The 24330-nt window shown below is 38.4% G+C and overlaps 1 protein-coding gene and 1 long non-coding RNA gene across 2 annotated transcripts in view; one reads left to right on the top strand and one right to left on the bottom strand.

Moving 5' to 3' along the window:
- NAA30 (N-alpha-acetyltransferase 30, NatC catalytic subunit) overlaps window positions 1–11712 on the bottom strand; it is a 28010-nt gene extending 16298 nt beyond the window's left edge. Inside the window, exons 1-4 of the mRNA XM_043983793.1 lie at window positions 11598–11712; window positions 10453–11308; window positions 4355–4478; window positions 468–523 (exon numbers count right to left, since the gene is read on the bottom strand). Of these exons, the coding sequence (XP_043839728.1) occupies window positions 468–523; window positions 4355–4478; window positions 10453–11307 (1035 nt within the window). The 5' untranslated portion in view covers window position 11308; window positions 11598–11712. The remainder of the gene's footprint in view (window positions 1–467; window positions 524–4354; window positions 4479–10452; window positions 11309–11597) is intronic.
- LOC122740914 overlaps window positions 11707–24330 on the top strand; it is an 89795-nt gene continuing 77171 nt past the window's right edge. Inside the window, exons 1-3 of the long non-coding RNA XR_006354785.1 lie at window positions 11707–11913; window positions 13344–13432; window positions 20592–20673. This is a non-coding gene — a long non-coding RNA (uncharacterized LOC122740914). The remainder of the gene's footprint in view (window positions 11914–13343; window positions 13433–20591; window positions 20674–24330) is intronic.

Genomic DNA, 24330 nt, shown 5'->3' with positions numbered 1-24330 from the left:
CATCACTGCTCTGATTCTTTCTCTTGTAACAGGATTAATGCAGAAATAGGATTAATGTTATTATGTGTATATATATATGTGTGTGTATATATATATATATCTATATGTATACGTATAGAGATATATAGATATAACCTATACCAGATTACCGGCTGTCTAGGGGAGGGGGGAGGGAGGGGAGGGAGAAAAATCTGAAATTGTAAAGCATGTATAAACAAAAGTTGAGAACTATCTTTACATGTAATGGAAAAAATAAAATATCTCATTAAAAAAAAAAAAAGAAACCAATTTCTTAAATGTTTGTTGAAAACAGGTACATAAAATTTTACTTGTAACTTTCACTTAAGTTTCCATGAATATCTCAAAGTATAGATGTAAAAAATATTAAATTTTACCAAACATGTAATAAATTAAAATTATTTAAATCTCTTAGGAAACTAGGCTATTAAACATTCATAGATCCTTACCTCATCACAGTCTCCTTCAACCATGGCATAAATAGCTTTCTTAACCAAGTTAGTACCTAGAATATAGATTTCAGTATTAGCAAAGTACAAGTACAGGTATTTCTTTAAAAATCTGAGTTAGAGAATTCACAATAATGCAGAAATACAAAATACTAGCATCTATATTGAACGGTCTCAAAAACGACCTTAATTGGCAGCAGGCAAACATAACATTAAAGTTTAGTTTTACAGACCTTAGACCAAGTATGTAGCTATATCAGGAAACTCCTATTAAGTGAAACATCATAAGTAGTCAGACACTAAATTAAGCTGACAATCTCCAATCAGCAACCTGAAAGATTCCAAAGATTCTGGTTCATTAGTTCATGGAACCTATGAACTGTCACATGAAGTCTTCCAGCCAGTCTTCTATATAAGAAACAGTTCTAACTCTATGATTGTCTTCGAAAAGAGAGAAGCACCAAGGGGGGAAAAAAAGGATCTAACTGGTTTACTCGAATTGGGAGCAGGGCCTAAAATAAACTCCCATTCAGTTGTTTCAGTTGTGTTTGACTCTTCATGACCCCATTTGGGGTTTTCTTGGCAAAGTTACTAGAGTGGTTTGCCGTTTCTTTCTCCAGCTCATTCTACAGATGAAGAAACTGAGGTTAAATGACTTGCCGAGGATCACACAGCTACTAAGTATCTGAGGTAGGATTTGAACTCAGGTCTTCCTGACTCCAGACCTGGCCCTCTATCCACTGTGCCATCTACCTGGTTCACTGGATCCAAATTACAAACCACTGAGTCTCATGAACACGAAGCTAGTTAGGACAAATATGTGCAGTGGGTCTAGGATTACTGATATTTTGGTAATGTAAGTTTCAGAAAGAGTCAAGTTTAAAATGTCTTTATAATAATCATCTCATGTTATAAAATGTAAAACTTCCTATTTATTCCAAACCAAACTGGTTTGTTTACATACCACTTTAGATCCCAAAACTATAATATAGAAGATTCTTCCTTCTTAAAATTTTCCCTTTCCTCCTCCCACTTGCCCAAAATCAACATACCCTATCCAATGTACTGGGTTACTATAGCCATAGGGTCCTTCTGTTTCAACTTTCTGAGAATTCCCCTTCCTCATTTCCATCTCTAAAAGAGGACACCCAGAATTTCCAAGACATATCCTTAAGGTTCCCACCCCCTTACAGAGCAGAAATAGTTTCTCATACCATTTGGATGAGCTAGAGTTACCAACTACAATCCTTTTGGCGAGAGCAGGCCTTATAATCTGACCTACCACAGAATCCTAAGGCCCTCCCTATTTTATGATCTGTTCTGCTGCTACACTCTCCAAACACCCAGGCACTGCCATCTGATCTGCCAATTCATCCCCTTGAGCCTTGTCATCTGTCCTGTTGGTATACCCTTAGGACTTCTGGGCCTTCCTATCCGCCCTGCAGCCAAATAGCCTATATGTGTTGCTTCCTCTAATTTGAGGAAGAGCTTCTTGAGTAGCTTTTGTCTTGCTTTTCTAATTGTGTCTTTTCCCTCTCTCTACCCCCTAACTGAATCCTAACACAGTGCTTGGAACTTAGTATGAACTTTAAAAATGCTTTTTCATCTATCATTTCTTAAACTTCATAAAAGATTGATCATGTTGCCATATAAAGTATATAGTAAACCTTATTACTACTTATTAATTGCAGTAATTATTTTTGTTTATAAATACAACTGCATGTAATTTTTCCTATTTTATCACTGACATACTTGCACTTTATTTTTAACTAGGAAAAACAAAATGTACATTTAAACAAAAATTTACATTTATGGTCAGTTTTATAAATAGGTCTCAAAGGAATTTTGTGGAATCTTTCTGAAAAATGAGCCAAAGGTATGAAGATTAAGTAGTGTTTAAAAAGGGCAAAAATATCAAAATGGATCATAAAGGTTCAAAAGAGCTATTAATTACCTGCTTGGACACCCTCAAATGATACCAGTATTTTTTTTTAAACCAGTCATTCCTAAATACATAGAAAATGGGAGCCTTTGTCTACAAAATAAGTTCTAAGTCATAAAATCTTAACTTTTTTCATAACTTTCCAGTCAACCCTATGTTAAATTTACAATCATGTCTAATTTCATGCTAGCCAGCAGGCTTAGCTCAGAAGTAGGTGATATAATAAATAAGATGCTGGACCTGAAGTCAAGAAGACCAAGTTCAAACTCAGCATCACTTACTAGCTATAATGAGCCTGAGCAAGTCGCTTAATTTCTGTCTACCTATTTTCTGATTTGTAAAATGGGGACAATATCACTTATTTCCCATGGTATTTATGAGGATAAAATGCAATAATCCTTGTAAAGTACTTTGGAAACCTCAAAGTGTTTTATAAATGCTATCTATTATCATCATCAACATCAAAGGTACTTTATACTCAAGTTGTGAACCATTAACAAAGCCCAAAGGCAGAAAAAAGAGTTATCCGGTTTTCTAGGAATAATCATGCAAGCTGCCGATGGAAATTACATGGGAATGTTGTCTAATCTCATTTTGCCTTCTATTTTCATGTCTTTGTCCATAAGTATAACCTGTGCCTGGAAAAAAACAAACAAACAAAAAAACAAAAAAACCCTTCCCCTGTATTCAACTCCTCAAGGTCCAGCTCAGGTCTTCCAAGACACCTTCTTCTAGGATCCTACCCCAACCAGAAGAGCCATTTTCCCTTCCTAATTTTCTCAAGCAACTTTATAGCATCTTCTCTATGGCTTAAATAGCCAAAAGCTTAAAAGTTAATATAAGCAATTAATCTCTTCTTCCCTTCCCAAGGGGGATAATTTTTTTTTAAGATAGGGATATAATTTTTCTTCTTTATATCCCCAGTGATTCAGAAATAGTAGGCATAGGTTTGTTGAATTGAATTTCGTGAAGTTCAGATCCTAATCATTCCTGCTTTAGAGATAAAACCAATCTTCAATATGTTCTGATAACTCTTGCCTATTGATTCCTCCATCTCAAAACTCCAAACTAATAACCCGGCATTATATGGATATGTTTTTGACAAGTCACAAAAAAAGAGAAGTTTGTGACTGTAGAATGTATCAATTTTTATTTCTTCTCCACCTTTTTGGGTTTTCCTTCTATTTATGAGAGTTGCTAGTGATTACTTGGTACTGGTAACAACAAAACAAAAATTTTATCCAGATCTGAAGTATACTTAACTAAGTAAAATAAAGTTTTCTAAAGGACAAGTACCAGATATGACAACTCTGTAAAATATGTAACATGTATTAGAAACGAAAACATTTTAAATATGTTCCAAAGGTATTTATAGGTGGAAAAGCTCTCCAGAGGCTTAGAAGAGAATCTCTTCAAAGGCCTTCCTTCAAGATACAACTCAGGTAGCAGTTCCTACATGAAACCTTCCTTAATCTTCCCCAGCTGACAATGATCTCTCCCTCCACATTCCTTTGTAAAACTTTTCCTGGCTCTCTCCTTTGCTTCTATTATACTCTCCTCCTTGTATTCATGGTTTTCTGTGTGCTCTTCTCCTCCATTAAAACAGTGAGATCCTCTGGAATACAGACTGTATCATTTATGTATCCCAAGCACCTGCCACGGGGTGTTTGCATATCACAGGTGTTTAAAAATATGTATGAATTGAAATCGAAAAGCATAAGAGGAAGAAAAATTTTAAAAAACTATATGTTTTAAGTAAAATTTTAGTGTCAAAATGAGATCTCTTTAAGTATCATGAATGGGCACCAGGTCCATTTGCTTATTTTCACTAGTTTCATAGGTTCATTTCTAGATTCCATTTTCATTTTCATTGGCCTTGGTTTCAAATCTTAAAAGTACCCAATCATTGCTTTAGCTACATGAATAAGAAAATGTTTTTTCTTACCAATGCCATTTCTCCTGTATTTGGAATCCACTGCTAACATGGCTATATAACCTCTGCGGAACATCTTTTTGTGCATATCCAACTTGCAAACGATGGCACCTACACACTCCTCCCCTACCACGGCCTTAAAAATAAATGAAGAATTATGAAGTATATGTTCTCATCAGATATAAAACATTTCTACAATGAAATAGGACTAAACATTTGAATGCCATTTATTAGGTAAGAACCTCAAGAGAGTAATAGAGTAACCAAATCAGAATTTCCTTAACAATCATAACCTAGAAACTCCCTGGGACATGCATTTATTTTTATACTATGCTTACCGATAACAGCTCGAAAAACAGGTCAACTAGCATTTCTTGCACAATATAGGTATTGAGTAACTACTGATTTGACAAAAAAGAATACAAATTATAATTTTTTGCATGAACCATGATAAGCAGATGTCACTATCTTTTGGGGAGAGAAGGAAGATAGAATACATGTAGAAAAGAGAAAAACCATTGATTCTGGACATTCAAGTATGAACTACATGCTTAATTCTAGTATTCTCTGTCAGCATTTATTATAGTATACCTCAATATTCAATTTCTTTGACAGGTTTACTGGAAAGAGCAAATATTACTTTGACCATTGTTTTGAGCCATCTGCTATTTTTAGAAAATGGATTTCCCCAAATATGTAGCCTTTACTACATAGAAGAATTTATTAAAAGGAGGATATATAATTTGAATTCCAAAGGAGTTTTAAGTGCCAAAAAGACCACACAAAGCAGTTTCACCTATGACAGTCCTAATTCATAGTGTTTGCAGATAGCTTTATATAGCAAAGCTCCAGTATAAATTTCAAACCCAGAGTAATATAAATTAAGGTTTTAAGTTTACTAGTGCTTCTCAGTTTTTCGAGAACTTTGTAAAAACATAAATGTTAACTGCTGATTTCACAAGCACCCTAATTAACAGTACTGAAAGGATGTTTCACAAAATTCCAATAACAAAAAGTTCGAGTCATGCTTGTCTTCTAACAAATTTCATAACAGTAGTATCTCCACCCATCCATGGATGAGCTATGATCTGCATCACTGGAAAAACACATCCATATAACTGAAATTACAGATATATATGAATATTGGAGCATCTTAACAATTATTTTATGATACATTTATAGCACTAAATGTCTCAGGTAAAAATTTGCACAAATGAACTAAGAAGGAACTAGATTCTCAAAAAAATGGTAGAATCAAGTTTAAAGAGAAAACAAATTACTGAGATAACATTCTTCGAAAATCTTTCATTTTGCTCTTAAGACAGAAAAAGTTCAGATTGTAGTAAAACATAAAACACAATGACTTAAAAAATTTTGGAACCTGATTTTAAAAGTTCCAACTTGAGAGGCAGCATGATACAGTAGAAAGTGTTTGGGTTTTTCAATGGATAATGGCCCAAGGTTCAAATCCTGACTGCCACTATCTGTTTGACCTCAGGAAGGTCAACTTCTTTGGATTCAGTTTCCTCAAATGCAAACTAAAGGGGTTAGACTAGATGATCTTCCATCTCTAAACCCTACAAAACTTTTAAAAAAATGGACTTCACAGAAAACAAATGATTAGAGCAAGTTAAATGTTTGATTATTTCATAACACATAACAAACTAATTCAGTTCCTATCATAGTTCCCCAAAACTATTTGGTACTAACAAAACCCTGAAATTTTTATTTGTGCTTTCATAACTCAAAACAAATTAATTTGATTCATTAAAAAAAATTTTTTTAAACAAAATTCTTTGTCTACTAAGATTCAATGGTTAGTTTCATTCCAGGGGAAATATGCTAAAGGTGGATCCAGTGGGGAAAAAAATAGAGAATTGTAATCATGATAGGATTTTCCCCAGAAGAATGTAAACACCTTGAAGGCAGGGATTATTTCTTTCTTTCTTGTATTTCCTGGGTCTGGCACATAATAAAGAACCTAACAAATGTTTGTTAAATGGAACTCCTATAACCATGATGAAAAATTACATACAAATTATATCTTAAATGGTAAAGTAAATGACACTTTTATAACTTAACCTGAAAATACAATTACACAAAGTAGTATTTGAATGAAATTGTCATTCATTTTAAAAGTTATATAAATTAAAGAAAAATAGTTTTTAGACAAAAAAGGAAAAAATAAAATCAATACTAAAAAAAAAGAAAAACAAATCTGAAGGAATCAATCTACTTACTAGAAAAACTAAATAAAAACCCTTCTCCCCAGACAGATATACATTAGTATCATTTTCTAGAGTTGTAACTTTCAAGTGAGAAAATGCCCATATAATTTACTTTAATTATCTAGAAAATTAAGACAAATCAGGAAGGACTCCTGGAATGAACCTAGTTTAAATGAATAAAATCTTGGGAAATCTGTATCTTTCTAAGAGTCAAAAGTGAAATCACCCAACTGAGAGTATTAAAAACATCAAAACCACTAATACAGCTCAATATAAACAATTAGATTGACTTCATTCAGCTCTTCTCTGTCCCCTCAGCAAACAAAATGTACTGTCACTTTCAAGAACAAAAAACCAATTTTATATATAAAAAGGCCTAAGACTTAACAAATGAAAAACTTCTTAATAAACTGTTAGTAAACAAGTTTATCTATCAACCTAAAAAACTTTTTGGCTCAAATCTTAAAGAAAAGCTACATATGTCATTTTAAAATTTTGGAATAATTTGTTAGATTATTAAAATTGCATTTGAACAATTTAGACTTCATTTTCTAGGGGAAAAAATTATTCCAAAGTTAAAAGTTTTAAGCATGCATGATCAATCTATTACTACCCAATATTGATTTTTCTAAGTAAAGGAAATTATCTTTGAAGCTAAGAAAAAATCAACTATTAATCTGAAAATATGTTTATCAAATTCTATAAAATCACAAAGGACATGAATTGGGCAAGTATGAACTTGTTCACAAATCAGGGAAAGACCAATTAAAGCTTTGGATCATGTATATTTAAGACAAATAAAATAAAGGACTACTTTACATCTCTTACACACACACACACACACACCCTTCATTACCAAAGAGATGATAAATAAGTTTGAAATAAGCTTCAAAAAAAAATTAGATTAATTCAAGGACGGTTATAAAATGTAATATATAATACAGTTTTGTCAATGAAAAGACTTTTTAATGATACCTGCCATTTTCATTTTATCCTCATTTAATCCATTAGAGGTTAAGGACATCTTAAGATCTCCCTAATGTTTTTAAGTAGTCAGGGTAGCCAAAACCACAGTCTTACAAAATAGCCTTTGGTTGTTCAGGTCATGGACTGGATTCAATTTCACTGATGTTCATAAGATCACAGACTTTATGAAGAGGCAGTACAACACATTGGGGAAAGCACTGGCCCTGGAGTCAGGAAAATCTAGGTTTAAGTCTTGCCTCTGATCCATAATAGCTCTGTGACCATGGGAAAATGGCTTAACATTTCAGTATCACAGGCTACTTTTCAAGGGGAGAGATTCTGGTGTAAAGCCAAATTACCTCTCAATGAACACTAGTGATTATATTGTCCAACCTTTTCATTTATAGAAGAGGAAACTAAAGCCCAAAGAGACTTTCTTAAGGTGGTACATTTTTCAAACAAGGTCCTCTGATTGATAAACTAAAGAGTGTATGAGAGGGGCAGCTAGGTGGTGCAGTGGATAGAGCACCGACCCTGGATTCAGAAGGACCTGAGTTCAAATCCAACCCTTAACACTTAGTAGCTGTGTGACCCTGGGCAAGTCACTTAACCCCAGCTGACTCACCAAAAAAAAAGAAGAGTGTATGAGTATATAAAAGTAGAAAAACAGAGATGGGAGGAATCTTGAAGCCAGATCAAGCAATAGGTTGAATAAATTAAGGAGAACATGATAATTATCTTCAAGTATTTGAAGAGCTGATGAGTTTACTTGTTGGGAAGATTCCTATACAGGTACCACTTGGATAATATAGATTCTGAAGTGTCCTCCAACAAGAAGATTCTGTGATTCCACAACTGGTGTTCTTTCTAATCCACCTTTTGCCTGTTCTTGAATCTAAATTTTCATTTTGAAATATAGTATCAGTCTGGTAGTCAAGAACCTTGGATTGCCATTATGTGATGTTAATCAAGCCACAAACTTCAAGGACTTCAGTTTCCCCATTTGTGAATAAATGAATAAACTAATCTAGATAATCTCAAAAGTCTCTAGCAAGTCTGGGGCCCTATAACAATGTAAAAATTTGCATTTACTTGTAACAGCTCTAGTTCTTAATGGAAAATCTAAATTTTAAAAACTTCCAGGAAAGGAAAAGCAAGTTCTAACTGGACTCTATCTTCACTACCTAAAGTCTTAGATATGCAAGCACAAATCTTGCCTTGGGAGATCCCAAGTTTTGAACATTAAGCCTTTATACCTAATAATTGGAAGAAAAATCAAAGTAGGGTCTAAAAATCATGAACTATGTCTTCAATATTTAACTACTACCAAAACCTCTCCTGTAGAATTGACAGTACAGTCCTATGAAATAAGAGAACAAAAACTGAATTAAGTTTAAAGTATAAGATAAAGTTTAAGGCATTTCCATTAAAAATCTAGCTCATCAAAAGGGATGGGGCTATTTCTTTAGTTTACCTTGCAACTTAATCAGTGTTCTTTATAGGAGTAACAAAAGAGGTAACTGACATAACCATCAGATATTCCAAATAGAACTAGAAAACCATGTTTAAAATACTGAATGAAAAAAGGAATTCCCTCTCTGTCAATTCAGAATCTTACCCCACTTTATGTGGCATAATGGCAGATTCAACATCAAACTACCAATCCTAAGTCTATGTAAGGATAGACTGAAAATGGTATGTTTATCAAGTCCTTTTCTCAGACTTAAAACAGCTAAATGAAAAATACTTTGGGGACAGACCACCTGTAACAAGAGTAATTAGCTTTTAAACCAATAGAAAATGGTTTGGATAACAAGGTAAAGTTACTATTATTACTACATCAAAGTGAAAAAAAGAACAGTGCTAATGTAGCTAGTTTCCCCTTACAAAATCATAAAATAGTTCTAAGAATTTGGGGGGGTACCGCTTCCTTTTACTGATTTTATGGGAAAAACCAAACAAATTATTTGTATTTACACAATAAAAGCCATCTATGTTTACTCGTAATCAAGCTTACTTAATAAAGTGTCACTGCCACCAGTGGAATTTCTTTCATAAAAGCTAAAACCTTGCTAGCTAACTGAAGGCATCAAAAAAAAAAAAAACAACCCAAACTCATTCAATTTATAACCTCTCAACTAACTAGAAATGTTTGCTACCTTAAAAATCAGCAATCATTTTTACCCAACGTAGGTGTCACACAGAAGCTCTTACTTTTTTGTGTCTGCCCATTCTCAACTTAAAAAAAATAAAATAAAATTAGTAACAATTTCACAACAGGTTTTCTACATTTTGCACAGGTGCTTTTTTAAAATTTCAAACTAAGCTAAGTGTTAAGTGTGGTTAGCAGCACACCAAAAACCAGGCAACCTATAGTTAATTGTCCTAAAGTTTTTAAAAAACAAAACTTCTGATTACAGAATGTGTTTGTGAGATTTAATGCTTCAACTTAGCCACATCTTTATAGACAATCATGCTCATCAAAACATGGTTTTGATTACTATATTAGCACTACACAACTTTCTGGATACATTTCTCTACTGAAAGGTTAACACAACCTTGTATCTGAGTAGAATCATGTTCAAAGTTAATGACTGCAAAGTGTTTTGAAGATGATCTTCTCAAAACTGTGGCTAAAACACAATTACTACTGATGATACATGACACAAGACCTCCAATCCTTTCACATGAAACTTCTATTACATCAATATATAGTTGATCCTATCCTTGATCTTACCTTCAAAAGTTTTTTTAAATTCTCAAATAACTGCATGTGTATACGTCTACTTTACACCACATTATATACTATAAAATGCAAGGGTTTAGGAAGTATGTCAGCTGCCACACACGTTCCCTCCCCTGCATGGTCTGGATCCTCCGAGGGGTCACCCCCTTTTTCTCCTTCCACCCACTTACCAAGAAGCATAGCTGTGGCCAGTTGTGGATAAAATATCTATAGGTATAAATGGAGTAGGGTTCAGACAGATCTTTGGTGATCAGTCTCATGATATCGGGCATTTGTAGCTCGGATTCATATCGGACATATCGTATCGTCCGATCCTCCTCAGGTTCTACCTCCCTGTCAGAGGAGGTTGTTAAGCTGCAGACAGCTGTTAGGGACGAGGAGAGCAGCAGCAGCGATTCATCTTCCTCCTCCTCTCGCTCAGTCCCTCCAGCCAGTCCATTACGGGTCGACGCCAGGCCGCTTGCTGCTGCTGCTGCTGCTGTTACAGCCGCCGCCGGTGCTGCAGGGTTTGGGGGCGCAGTTCTTGCATTATTGGGGAGACTGTGAGGGGGTCTCTCACTGGGGGGCTGCCCAGCTCTTTTGGTTGCAGTAGCCCTCGGATTCCCGTCGGCTGCAGGGCCCGAGGTCGTGTCGGCGGCGCCCACGATCTTGCTCTTTAGGGAGGCGGCTGCCCGAAGGTGCCTTAACTCGGGGCTGATCAACCCGTTGAGTTGCTGCTGCTGCTGCTGCTGTTCCTGCTGCTGCTGCTGCGCCGGCGGCGGCGGCGGCAGCGACGACGGCGGTGTCTGCGGGCAATGGAGACGCTGATGCCCCTTGGAGGCAGCCGCCTCGCCGACCGGGCTCCTACCCCTGCCGCCGCCTCCTCCTTCTCCTCCTCCTCCTCGGTGCTCCTCGTCGTCCTCTTCGTCCTCGCTGCAGCAGACCGGGGCGGCCCCCGCGGGGAAGGGACCGCAGGGCTCTGCCGCTGCCGGCGGCGGTGGCGGCGGAGGGAGGAGGCTGCTAGGCCCGGGCGGTATCTCCGCCATCCTAGAAGCGACACAGACCGAGAAAGGAGCCCATGAGTCCGGGCCGCTCCTCTGGGTGAGGGGAATGGGGGGCGAGGGCGGGGAGCGTAACCGGGGAGAGGGGAGGGGAACAAAGACGGAAACCGTCCCTCCCGGAGCAGCTGCCCCCAGACCCTTTATTCTGACCCCCGCCCCTCCTTTTACAGCGCCGCCCAGCTGCCCGGCGGCACCCTCCGCCACCTCCACCCCCAGCGCCCAGGCCGGGCCGCCGGGCCTGCCGCCCCCCTCCCCTGCGCCTCCTCGCCACTAACCCCACACCAGTCCCCGCCGCCGCTCCTCCTCCTCCTCCTCTGCCTCCTCCCTCTCCTCCTCCGCTGCCGCCTCCTCCTCCTCGGCCGCGCCGCCGCTGCTGCCGCCACCTCCTCCTGCTCGGCCACCACTGCTACTGCTGCCGCCGCCGAGTTTTTCACTCAGCCTCCCCTGCCGTAAAGCGCCGTCGCTGTTACCCCCCGGTAAAGTTTCCTGTCCCTAGTTTTACGACACTTCCCTGCCTAGCGGCTTCCCGAGTACTCAAAAGGAAAGAGAGGAGGAGTAGGAGGGACAGACCCACCTGAGCGGGTGCTAGTGGTAAGGAGGGGCTGGCTCGCTGCGGGCTAGCCGCTTGGGCCCTTCCCCTTCTCCTCCCTCCTGCTGCTGTTGGGTGGAGTTCCCCGGAACCTCGGGCGGGGGTGGCGTCGCCAACTTTGGAGCCCTTCCCTTCTTCCACCCACCAGCCTCCCGCGCCCTCGCTCACCTTTGCAGTCTCCTTTGCTGGGCATGAGTACAAGTAGGGGGTGTGGGACTTTGGGTCAGAGGTGCGCCTTCCTTCCCTTCCTCCCGCCGCTCCCTCTTCCTTCGCCCCTTCTTCCCAGGTCCACCCTCCTCCCCAGCACACTGGGGTTAGGGGAATTCCAGGTCCCCTTCTCCGGACTGCAAGCGTGTTAGCCTGTGAGCACCTGAAGTGTCCCTTAAATGTTCAGGGTTTCCATTCATTCGGTGAAGTCCCAGCCTTTAACGTTTACCCTGCATTTCCACAAGCTCCTTTCTGTAATAGGACGGGGTAGAGGGTGGAGAAAGAACCAAAGGAGAAAGTCCAAATCTCCCTGCTGAGCTATATGGAGAAAGCTGGGGATTTCCTGCATCCGTTTTTGTAATAAAGCTTCACTTTAGTCCAGGCGGCTAATTTGAAGCATCCCTTTTTTCAGCAATTTGCTTTTTAACAACAGAAACGTCCCAAACTTTTTTTAAAAGGAAAAGATCCCCTTTCTCCTTCCTCCTTACCCCGTTGGCATTGCGTTTTGCAAAACCCCAAAGTTTTAAGCTCTTAAGTTGTGGTGTTTTGTTGTTTTTAACGCGTCCTAAACGTTAAAAATCAAATCACTAAAATAAAAAAGGTAATTATAATAGTCTACATACAATTAGTAGTACGATACTACATATACAATCTACTGCATGCAATTCTATTACAAATAAGAACGTAAAATATGAAGAACTACAAAAATATTAAGAAATAAAGGATTTAATTCAATTTCAGAAAAAGAAATTGAACTAACAAATGGAACTACCAAAGGGAGGACAAAGTAGGTCCGGGTGTAGTTACAAGTGAATTCTATTAAATTTAATGAACAATTAACATCATTAGTACACAAATTATTCTTCCCCTCCACACACACACAAGTTATTCTTAAACAGTAAGGGGAGAGGAGAGGAAAACTCTACTATGTTTTTCAGGAGACAAATACAATCCTAAAACTTAAACTAGGGAAGTACAAAGGCAAGAAAAAGAACTGTAGACCAATGTCAGTGCATATTGATTCAAAATATTCAAATAAAATCGTGGTCAAAAAACCATAGCAAAACAAGTCCTTAAAATTATTTCTGTGTTCTAAAGGACCTGTTGATGTCTTTATCTATTTGACATTTTATATTTTACTTAAATACATTAAAATCAGATTTCAATCTTTTGACCTACCCATCCTCTTTCAGGAATAATGTGATTTATTGTGATTGTTCTACAGGAAATGTATCACTGAAAATGAAGTCTTAAAGTACAAATCTGAGTAATAACATTTGAATCATGAAATATTAATGACCCAACACATTTAAGGTAAGAACTCTATGGAAAGTTTTATTTGGACTTGAAGCATCAGGCCATTCTTATGCTCTTTAGATAGTAGGTTCTACATTTACTAGTATTGCAAGATGTAGAACTATTGGCTAATAGTCACATATTCCCAAATTTTAATTTGTTCTCATCCTTAAGGTAACTAACTGAACTAATAGAGGAACACTTTGCAAAAAACTTAGCTCCAATTGAAAACAATCCAAATCATTCATTAAAACAAGGAATGTGGTAGAATGCAAACTCAAAAGTAGTTATTTACCTGCTTACTTCTTGCTATTAAGACTAGAAGTTAAACAAAACATTTTGTTTCTGTTTTGAGTGAAAGGTAACAGTGTTGCATTGGTCAGTTAGGCACTCTAGCCCTTCTGATAATGATATGGTTCTCACCACTTAACTGTGAGGGAGATAGGGCAGTAGGAGGAAAGAGTTACTATAATCCAATTCTCCTGCCTCTCTTCCCCAACTGTTTGCTTAGCAGCAACTGGTATACTTTTACTGGAGTTCCGTGGAATTGACAGGCAGCTCAAACTTACTTAGTGTAGAGAATTCTTTAGTCATTTCTCCTCCAGCCAGTTTACTTCTTTCAAAGTTCAGGCCTGTAATGCAAATAGTTTGTGTGCTTTACCGGAGGCAAATTTAAAACAAACAAATAATTATTGACAGAGTTAGAATGGTGCATAATAGACGTGATTTTTTTTTTCTTTTTAGGATTCTGCTCCTAGTTCATACACTTGGGCAAGTCACTTAACCATCCTCTGCTTAGAAACAGAACGTGTAGTAGGAAAGGAACAAGGGAAGATGACAGCATGGGAGGACCTAGAGCTCCCATCCTCCACAGTAAAGCTCTAAAAGTAGTATAAATTATTCAAAGATATCAAAGACCAACATCTATAAAATACCCCACCAGTCCTGGAGCCCCCTCCCCCAAGACTGCCAGAATACCCCAGAAACCCTGAAGGGAGATAAACCATGATAAGTGGGATGGGGGTGGGGGTTTCACAGTGTGTGCAGTGCACGGAAAAGCAGTCAGGTTACATAGGAGTGGAAAAAAAAAGGTATTAAGAAGAACCCAAAATAATGCCATAGGACAACTTGGGGGTAGCCAGGTATCTCAGAGCCCCCGTAAGAGGAAGAAAGGCCCAAATGAAGGGGTGGGACTCAGCAATGAGACAGACGTGGGTGCAGAGGAGACTCGGACATAGCCTGCTGGGGTGGGATGGGGTTTCACAGAACCTTGACCACTGCTGAAGAAGTGGGGAGAAAGGGAATAAGCATTTGTATACTGCCTACTATGTGCCAGGCACTGTATTAATCACTTTACAAATATTATCATATTTGATCCTTGATACTGCCCTTCAACCTGGGTACTTTTTTATTATCCCCATTTCAAAGCTGAGGAAACTGAAACAATTTTAAGTGACTTGCCTAGGGTCACACAGCTAGTAAGTATCTGAGGCTAGATTTGAACTTAGTTCTTCCTAACTTCAGGGACAGCTTTCCACTGTGGCATCTGGCAGCATCCGGGCAGTTTGGGCCTTTTCCTGAAGATGGTGAGGCCTAGTTTTAGCAGGCTAAAGCAGTACAAGTGGGGCTTGCCCACACCATCCAAGGTACAAGACCTGCCTTTCAAGTACAAATCTTCAACCCATTCATTAAAACTGATGAGTTGAGCAAAGCAATGACAGTGCCATATACAAAGAAAAAATAACTTAGGCTGAAATTGCCCCGGGTTAAATCTTGAAGAGAGTAATTCCAAGCAGGGCCTCAGAGAAAAAAATGTCCTACAATTACTGCACTGAAATAGCCAGGGAGAGAATGTATACCAGGTCAATAGGGGGTTCCAGACTCATACTAGGGCAACCTCAGACCCATACCAGGCTACCTTAATGGGGACAGGTGCCAATTTGGCAGCTTTGTCGTCCACTACTCAGTTCTGAGTCAGATCCAGGGTGGAGTTAGAAGGGAACCTGGGCTGGGAGTGGTGTTCTGAGGTAGGGAGGTCCTGGAAGGTATATGGAGAAAAGAGAAAGTTCAGAAGCCAGCGGGAGCAACAGCATTGTGGTCCAGACCCCAGACTCAGAGCAAAATTCCTTGCTTTGTCCAACCTGCAGAACAATAACCAGGGTAAAGAATCTCAGACCAAATAGAAACCTAGAATTCTGCAACTTTGAACTAACAGAGCTTTCCAGTTTACTAATTCAAGGAGGTATCCAACAGCAATATATTCTTTCTTTCTTTATCTATTTATCCATCCATTCATTCATTCATTTATTATTTTTTTATTTAGGTGAGGCAATTGGGGTTAAGTGATTTGCCCAGGGTCACGCAGGCAAGTGCCTGAGGCCGAATTTGAACTCAGGTCCTCCTGAATCCAGGGCCAGTGCTCTATCCACTGCACCACCTAGCTGCCCCAGCAATATATTCTTGAACAGCCCTGAACTCAGGTTAGGAACATGCAGAACTTAGACCCCCACGGGGCCCTGGACCATACTACTTTGGGAGCACTGAAAACTTGCACTTTCTCAGCCTGCCCCTGAGATTCTGAAATAAAACAACATTCAACAGGACCACCTCAGACCTTTCTTCTAGAAATGTAGCAGAGCCCATGCCTAACATCAAGTCATAAAGAAGGAAGGTGGAAGAATGGACAAACAAAAGAACAACCACACCATAATGACCTATTTTGGTGGAAGGGATGCACAGACAAATGAAGAGGAAGAGAGTGACTCCAAAACGTGTATTACAATGCTTAAGGGAAAAACACAGGTTGGGCACAAACTTGAGTAGAATTCCTTGAAAAGATGAAACAAGGGGAGAGAGGGAGAGAGAGAGAGAGAGAGAAAGAGATAAGTAGAATGAGAGCAATAGAGGGAAAAATTGGAAAAGAAATAGGCAATATGGAAGAAAGAATTGGAAAGAGAACTAAAAGCTTGGGATAAGAGCTAAACAAGCTGTGATAGATGATTGTAATGGAATATTATTGTGCTATAAGAAATGGCAAATCAGATGATTTCAGAAAAACCTGGAAAGACTTACATGAACTGATATATAGTTAAGTGAACAGAAACAGGAGAGCATTGTACACAGTAAGAGCAATGTGTTTGGTGAAGTGCTATAAATGACTTAGCTATTCTCGGCAATACAATCCCAAAAGATTAATGATGAAGCACACTATCTGCTTCTAGAGAAAGAACTGATACTGATTAAACACAGACTGAAGCATGTTGTTTTTCAGTTTCTTTCACTTTTTCTGTTATTTGAGTCTTCTTGTACAAAATGACTAATATGGAAATGTTTAACATAATTGTATATATTTAACCTATATCTGTTTACTGCCTCAGGGAGGGGGGAAGAGGAATTTGAAACTCAAAACTTTAAATAAAAACAATTAAATTTAATTAAAAAAAAAGAAAAAGAAGAAATAATGCACACACTATTATATATAATATATATGTGTGTATATACACACATACATAACATTTCACTCAACAGGGAAATAGGAAAGAAAGGGGAGGGGGGGTGAGGGAGAAGTAAAGAAGGAATTAGTCCTAAGCAAAACAAACTGTATACAAAAATATTTTTAGCTCTTTTTGAAGTAGCAAAGAATGGGAATCTGAGGGAATGCCTTTATATTAAGGAATGGATGCACAAGTTATAGTATATAAATGTGATAGATTACTATTGTGCTGAACTCTTATCAGCATAATGACCAACCAGAATTTCAGAAAACTAATGTTGAAACATGTTACCCAACTCCTCCTGATAGAGAGGTAAAGGACTAAGAATTCAGAATGAGATGAAAAAATATATTTTTTGGAGCATAGCCAATGTGGAAATTTGCTTTGATTTACTATGCAGGCTTATAATTTTTTTTTTCTAGTGTGTTTAGTTGATTGGGAGAAAGCCAGTGGGAGAGTGAGAAGGTAAATCTTGGATGATTAAAACAAATACAATATTTTTTAAAAGCTGCTGCTTGCCTAATATGGACTAATTTCTACTGAGCAAATGATGCAAGGTCATACAAACAAGATCCAGAGTTGCCTGTTATGGTTTTGGTGATTCAAGGTGATCCCTTCAAACAGAAATGGCATGGCACAGGAAACTATTGCTAAATGGAAATGGTACATTAAAAATCACACTTGCTTGTATCCGTCTGGTGCCAGTGCCCCTCACAAACAGGTGTCAGTTCTTCCAGAGGATGAAGCCTCCAATCCTGAAATCCTTCCTTTTTCACCAGCCCAGTAGGCCCCCACCTATAAAGACATGGATCCTTTGGAATGCCATTTTGCTGATTTACTGATGCTTCCATCTGCTATGAGATCGGTATATAAAATTAGACTTCACTACACACTAATATGGCAACAAGAGATAGCCTAGGGAATGGGGGCCCTGGCAAGTCTCAGTGGGCTGAGTTTCAGGCTTCGTGGTTGGCACATGAGAGAACCTGGAGTGAAGGGGCAGAGAAGGTCTTCATCTATACTGATTCCTAGGCAGTGGACATTTTTTTGGCCAAGTGGTCTGGAATCTGCAGAGTTTAGGACTAGGTAATCAAAGGCCCTCACCTTTGGGGTCAGGATCAATGGAAGAATTTTTCCAGTGCTTCTCACTGCATATAGTTATTTATGTAACATGTCAGCACCCGTCAGAAATAGCATGTGCTAAACAACTACCTTGGGGCTATTACAAGAAGAGCAGAAGTTGGGAAGTGGATCCTTTGCCAATATGAACATAGAAGTGGTGAAGCAATGTTGTGCTGGACACAGGACCGTATGATCCATCTTGCTAAGAACGAGTCCACTATTCCTGCTGACCTGTACTGTTATGAGTTGGAGCATATATCTAACCCAAGTGGCTCTCAATCTGTCTCTAACTGGTAAAATGGCATATTCCTATTTCAAAGCAAAAGATTTGCCTCTACTGATCAATAACTGCATAATTGTGCACCTGACTGTCCATGTCATGTGTCCAACCTCATAGAAAAAAACCAATGCCACCACAGGAATGAGAAGGGCACTCCAGTCCAATTATGTCTGAGATCTAGGCTCCAGGAAAATTTACCTGATAAGAATGAATTGGTTCTTGGTAATAGTTCTGGTGAATGCTCTCTATCTTTTCCTTAGTCTTTTCCCAGTCCTGAGTCAACTTAGCATCATGGCCCCTTAGAAAGCACTATATATTCTGGAGAAATTTCTTATGTCTTCTTCAATTGGTAGGCATCTTTTCCTCTGGAATATTTAAGAGAATATTTTCCTAGAAAGGACTTAGAGGGCCAAAGAGACAATATTATTGAGAAGCATTCTGACTTCTAATAGTATGGGAGAAGTTAAACTGTTACTTTATAACTATGATGAATCTCTTTCTCTCTCTCTCTCTCTCTCTCTCTCTCTCTCTCTCTCTCTCTCTCTCTCTCTCTCTCTCTCTCTCTCTCTCTCTCTCTCTCTCCCCTCCCTGCCCCCTTTATAAAGGGGGCTATCTAACTTTGTGGTAATTCTGAGTCTTTGCATGGATGTGAAGGAGTCTTTTAACTTCTTTGGGAAAAAGTGGGAAGTCCCTACACAGGAACTGCTAAGGAGTTAGAGATTTCATACTATTTGCCACATGCGGCTGTCAGGGGGGGTGCCAGGGAATTCTGAATGGGTTAGGAGAACCTTGGTATTAACTTAGGTCAGGCACAGGTTGCATGCAAAAGAGTTGTTATCTCTTAGTTACTTTACTATAGATGATGCTGATGTGTGATGAAAATTTGTTGATTGTGCTGAAAGTCATCATCTGTGTTGTCATCTTGATGTTTCTGGTACTACTGCTGCTCATCATCACAGTCTTACCTCAGGGGAAGAATTTGTGACTATGCTGGTTATCATCTGCGCTATGTACTTGATATTCCTGCTGCTACTCTAGCTTATCATCACCCCTTTGCAATAAGAGACACACTGAATTGTGAAGACAGCATCACCCACCACATGGATCATATAATTGAGATCTGAGACTCAATTCTTCTGCATGGGAGATATAAAGATTAAGATTTTTGACTTCTCTTATCTACATTGTTTTATTTTTCTTTATAGTGACTCTTGTCAGGGGGGAGGCTTGTGATTTTTTTTTTTCTTCTCCCTGTAGTTCTGCCTGTTCCAGGAAGATTATCCAGTAAAAGCTTAGAAAGCATTTCAATGGTGGAAGGTCCTCCAAGATCCTTAGGGACCTTGCCTCCATAGATCAGGGTGATATGTGATAGGACCAGAGTCTACAAAAGTTCCTCTTTCTCCCCTACAACATGGATAGGAAAGCTGAAGGTGTGCCTCCCTTAACACACTTCCTGGTGGCTTCTGGCTGTGTTGTTATGGCTTTTTGGTCACCTAGGAGCATAAAAGTTCACAACTATGTAGGGTCAGGGCCCTTTCAGCTTGTTTGATGCCATAAGACTGCAGAACTCAAAACATCCTGATCTTCTGACCAGATGTGTTTTTATATGGATTTGGGGAAACTGCTTCTATAGAAGCTAAATACTACCCTCTCCTTGTTGTATGTCCTGGTTATATTAGGGCAAATGACCTCCATTTGTTAACTGTTCAATGATTAATTAGTACCTCATTTCATTCCAACATCAAACCTGCACTAACAGAGTATCGGTGTCACCCCCCCCACACACACACACACACACTAATGATTATTATTTAGCCCCTTCCAGTTGCTTTCTAGGTTTCTGTTGACCCCTGTGTTTTTATTTCAAAATTTCTATTCAGCTGTGACCTTTTCTTTAAGAATGTTTGAAAGTTTTCTATCCCAGGGGCAGCTAGGTGGCACAGTGGATAAAGCATCTGCCCTGGAGTCAGGAGGACTTGAGTTCAAATCCTGCCTCAGACACTTGACACTTACTAGCTGTGTGACCCTGGGCAAGTCACTTAACCCCAATTGCTTCACCAAAAAAAAAAAGTTTTCTATCCCATTAAAGGTCTGTTTTCCCCTATATTATTATATTCAGTATTATAAGATAATTTATTCTTTATTGAAAACCTTTATCTTTCACCTTTTGGAATATCATCTGCCAAAAATTTTCTTATAATACTAGCTTGTGTGATCCTGACCATGGTTCTTTAGTATTTGACCTCTTTCTGGTAGTTTGTAATTATTTTTCTTTCATCAGGAAGCTCTGGATTTTGGAAATGGAATTTCTGTGACTTTTCATTTTGTGAGACGAGGCATTGGGACCCCACATTTCCAGAATTGTAAGTTACCTTGGCCAAATGTTTTCTACATACACGCCTCACTAATGGAATTTTAAGTTATGCTCACTCTCTGCCATGGACACAATATATATTGGTGAGAGTGTGTACCTAAGATTTATGGGGAAAATGTTTTGTAACTATTTTTCTTGCTGTGGCATTTAGTAAATATTTTTGTTAAGCGTTATTTGAGTGTTCTGGCTGATTTATTAACTGGAAACACACTAGCGGGTGTTTAGGAGCTACAGCTAATCGCCCACAAGGGTTAACTCTAGAACCTGAGGTAACAACTGCCCCATTGGCAGATCTCAGCCTTATATCATAAGCACATGTTGGGGAGAACAACGCTAACTGAAGGTTGCTACATTTGTCTCAGTTTTCTCATCTCTCAAATCATCTGATAATGCTTGTTAACAGATTAGGAAAATGCTTTTTAAGCCTTACTATATAAATATGAGCTATTATTATTTTCATTATTGCTTCATTGATACATGCATTTGAACTACTTGAGAGAGCTGATACTGTGAAAGTTTTTAGTTTTGTGTTCTGTCAGATAATAGAGGTAGAGAGGGGCTAAAGGTATATAGATTTCTATACATGACATATGGGAGAGTTATGTAAAACTTAACCAAAGGATGAACATCTATGGGAAAGGTATACAAACAAGACTTTCTTCTAAGTACAGCTTTTTCATTTATATTTTGAATCTTCCCTTTGAGATTTGAAAAGGTAACAATCAAAGGTTCCACACAATATTAATCACCTCTCTCCCTCTGATGGCATAATGTCTAGAAATATCCATTTCTATGCAAAGATTCCTGTTTTGTACATCTCTATACTGCAATTAAATCCGGATTCTTGCATGGGGGTGGGAAGGGGAGTCAGAATTCATTTGGGTTGAAAGGGTAGTGTAGCAGAAAAAAAGAGTTATAGGTGAAATCAATAACTATCATGGAAACAAAATGGAGGTAAAACCTGGAAGGCAGGTCCCAGGACAAAGGTGTCACAAAGATGGGACCATAGGAGTGATGGAGCTAGGATTAGGGAAAGCCTAGAAGGGCAGTTTCAGGAAATAAGAGGATGGACAGCTAGAGAATGGCTTTCAGGGAGAAACTTGTGTTACTTTCTCCCTCAACCTCTGATCTTAGCATAGTGGGGATAAATCTCCAGTTGCTTTATCCTGCCCAATTTATTGCTCCTCAGAGGTCATAAGGTATCAATAACAATCTGAGTTTCATTATTTTTATCCCTCTCAATTCCTTAACCCCCCTAAGAAATAGAGATACAGTCTATTATAATAACTGTTCTATGTCCAATGCAAGAATGTGATCTTCTTCCCCATTTTAATTATTTTGATGCAAGCTTGTTCATTCCAGCAAAAACCTCAGTCTTACAATTATTGTTACTTAAAACAATTGTTTGCATAGAAATCAGTTGTTATTAAAAAAACAATGTTCCAGGGTTAAAGTATAATATAGAATAATTATTCTTTAGTTTAAATAATACACACCTCAGAATTGGTATATAGCAGTTTTCCATATCTGCCTGCCCATATTTATCCATTCATACAGCCAATACCCTAGTTCAAGACTAAAAGCCCTTGCCTAGAGTATTGCAATGAATAATTGATCAGTCTCCTAATTGATCAGTTTGCTTTCATCCTCTTTCTTTTCCAGTCCACTTAGCACATAGCTGCCAAAATAATATTTCTAATACACACGCATATTGTCACCCTGCTACTCAAAATCTTCAGTGGTTTCCTATTGCTTCTAAGTAATAATGTTCTTCACAATCTGGGCCCTACATTCCTTTTAGTTAGTCAATCTACAAATATTTATTAAATGACTACTATGTGCCAAACACAGTGGTAGGTGCTAGAAGTACCAATTTAATGAGTGAAACAATTTTTACTCAGAAGGATCTTACATTGTAATTGAGGAGGCACTGAAGATGTATATGAATATATAGAGAGTAAATATGAAGAGAGTAAATACAAATAAAATATGAGAGAAAGAGACAGACAGACAAAGAGAGAGAAAAGAGAGAGAAAAGAGGGAATCCAGGACAGAGCCTCATGGAATAACCAACTGTATTTCATAATAAGTACTCTTTTTCATACTTCTCACTTCCCACTTCAACTGGAATATATATTCTAGCCACACTGACTTACTTCCTGTTCCCTGAACTCCTCATAGTAGGAGTCCTAACTAAAATGGGATTTTGAGTTTAGAGAAACCCATTCCCCTACCCCAACTCTGAGAGAGATTTAAACTATCACAATCTTTTGACTTTTGAACTTGAGTCACTCCTGGGAGTTTTAAAAAGAGGTAAACAGAATTGGTAAGGGGAAGACAATATAGCACATGAAGCAGAGCATATACAGCTAACAGGACAGAGCACTATGGATTCCCTGCAGGCATCTTATAGAGGTTGCTCTGGAACTATGAACTAGGCTTCAGGTCAAAGCTTCCATTTGATGGAGCAAAGAATTTGGGCATATGGGAAAGGGTCTAACTACCCCTTAAAGAAAAAAAAGTCTTTTTTCCCCATTTCCCCAAATTGTCCTCCTAATGCCTGTTTCATGCATCCTATATATTTTTCTAGTTCTTTATCCAAAGCTGTATCTTATCTTGATTTTCAGTCCCTTCATATAAAAATCTATGGTTAATTAAACACTTATAGTATAAGAATGTATATATACACACATATACATACATACATATGTGTGTGTATATATATATACATATATACATATTATATATATGGGTTTTTTGTTTGTTTTTTTAGTGAGGCAGTTGGGGTTAAGTGACTTGCCCAGGGTCACACAGGTAGTAAGTCTTAAGTGTCTGAGACCGGATTTGAACTCAGGTACTCTTGACTCCAGGGCCGGTGCTCTATCCACTGTGCCACCTAGCTGCCCCTATATGTATGTTTGATTGCACATGGTCAGTAAAAAAGGAAACCAGTAACTGACTTATCTACACACATAAATATATGGGACACACACACATATATATACATACATATACATTTATATGTACACATGTATGTATGTGTATGTAGATGATCAAGGGACCTTGTTCTAGTGGTCAAAATTTAATTCTGACCTGGGAGATTAAAGGTACATGCATTTGTTATTAGTAATCTGCATTTTTTAAAAGTTCCCCCAAATAGCAAGAGAGTAATCACAGGTACACAGAGTCACTTTTACCCTGGAAGACTAAAATGAGCTTGGGGCTAGGATGTGGCTACTCAGAATCCTTAAGCAGCTCAACCTCTAATGTAGATAGGAAAGTTGTGGATTGGGAAGGGTTCTGGGTCCAGCTAAACTTTATCCTCCACAGAGACACCTAGTGGTTACATTAGCCTTCCATTTTCTCTCTGTGATCTGTACATCACAGAACTCCCTTTATTGACTAGTTTATTAATCCTGCCCCTCCCCCCAATGAAGTTAGTCTGGCATGTTTTAATGATGCATTCCAGAATTTCCCCCAAAACTGGTAGTCAATCTTGTTGGTATTTAGATTGCAGATTAGATTCTCTTTCCTTTTTTTGAAAATGAGGACAACTTTTTCCATTCTCCAATCTTGTGGTAGCCATGATGCCTATCAATTAGTGCCAATCTTGTTAACTGTAATGTTTCAAATATCACTCACACTG

Source organism: Dromiciops gliroides, chromosome 2 (assembly GCF_019393635.1).
Source record: "Dromiciops gliroides isolate mDroGli1 chromosome 2, mDroGli1.pri, whole genome shotgun sequence".
In the NCBI taxonomy this organism is placed as follows: domain Eukaryota; kingdom Metazoa; phylum Chordata; class Mammalia; order Microbiotheria; family Microbiotheriidae; genus Dromiciops; species Dromiciops gliroides.
This window is presented reverse-complemented; position numbering and strand designations above follow the sequence as displayed.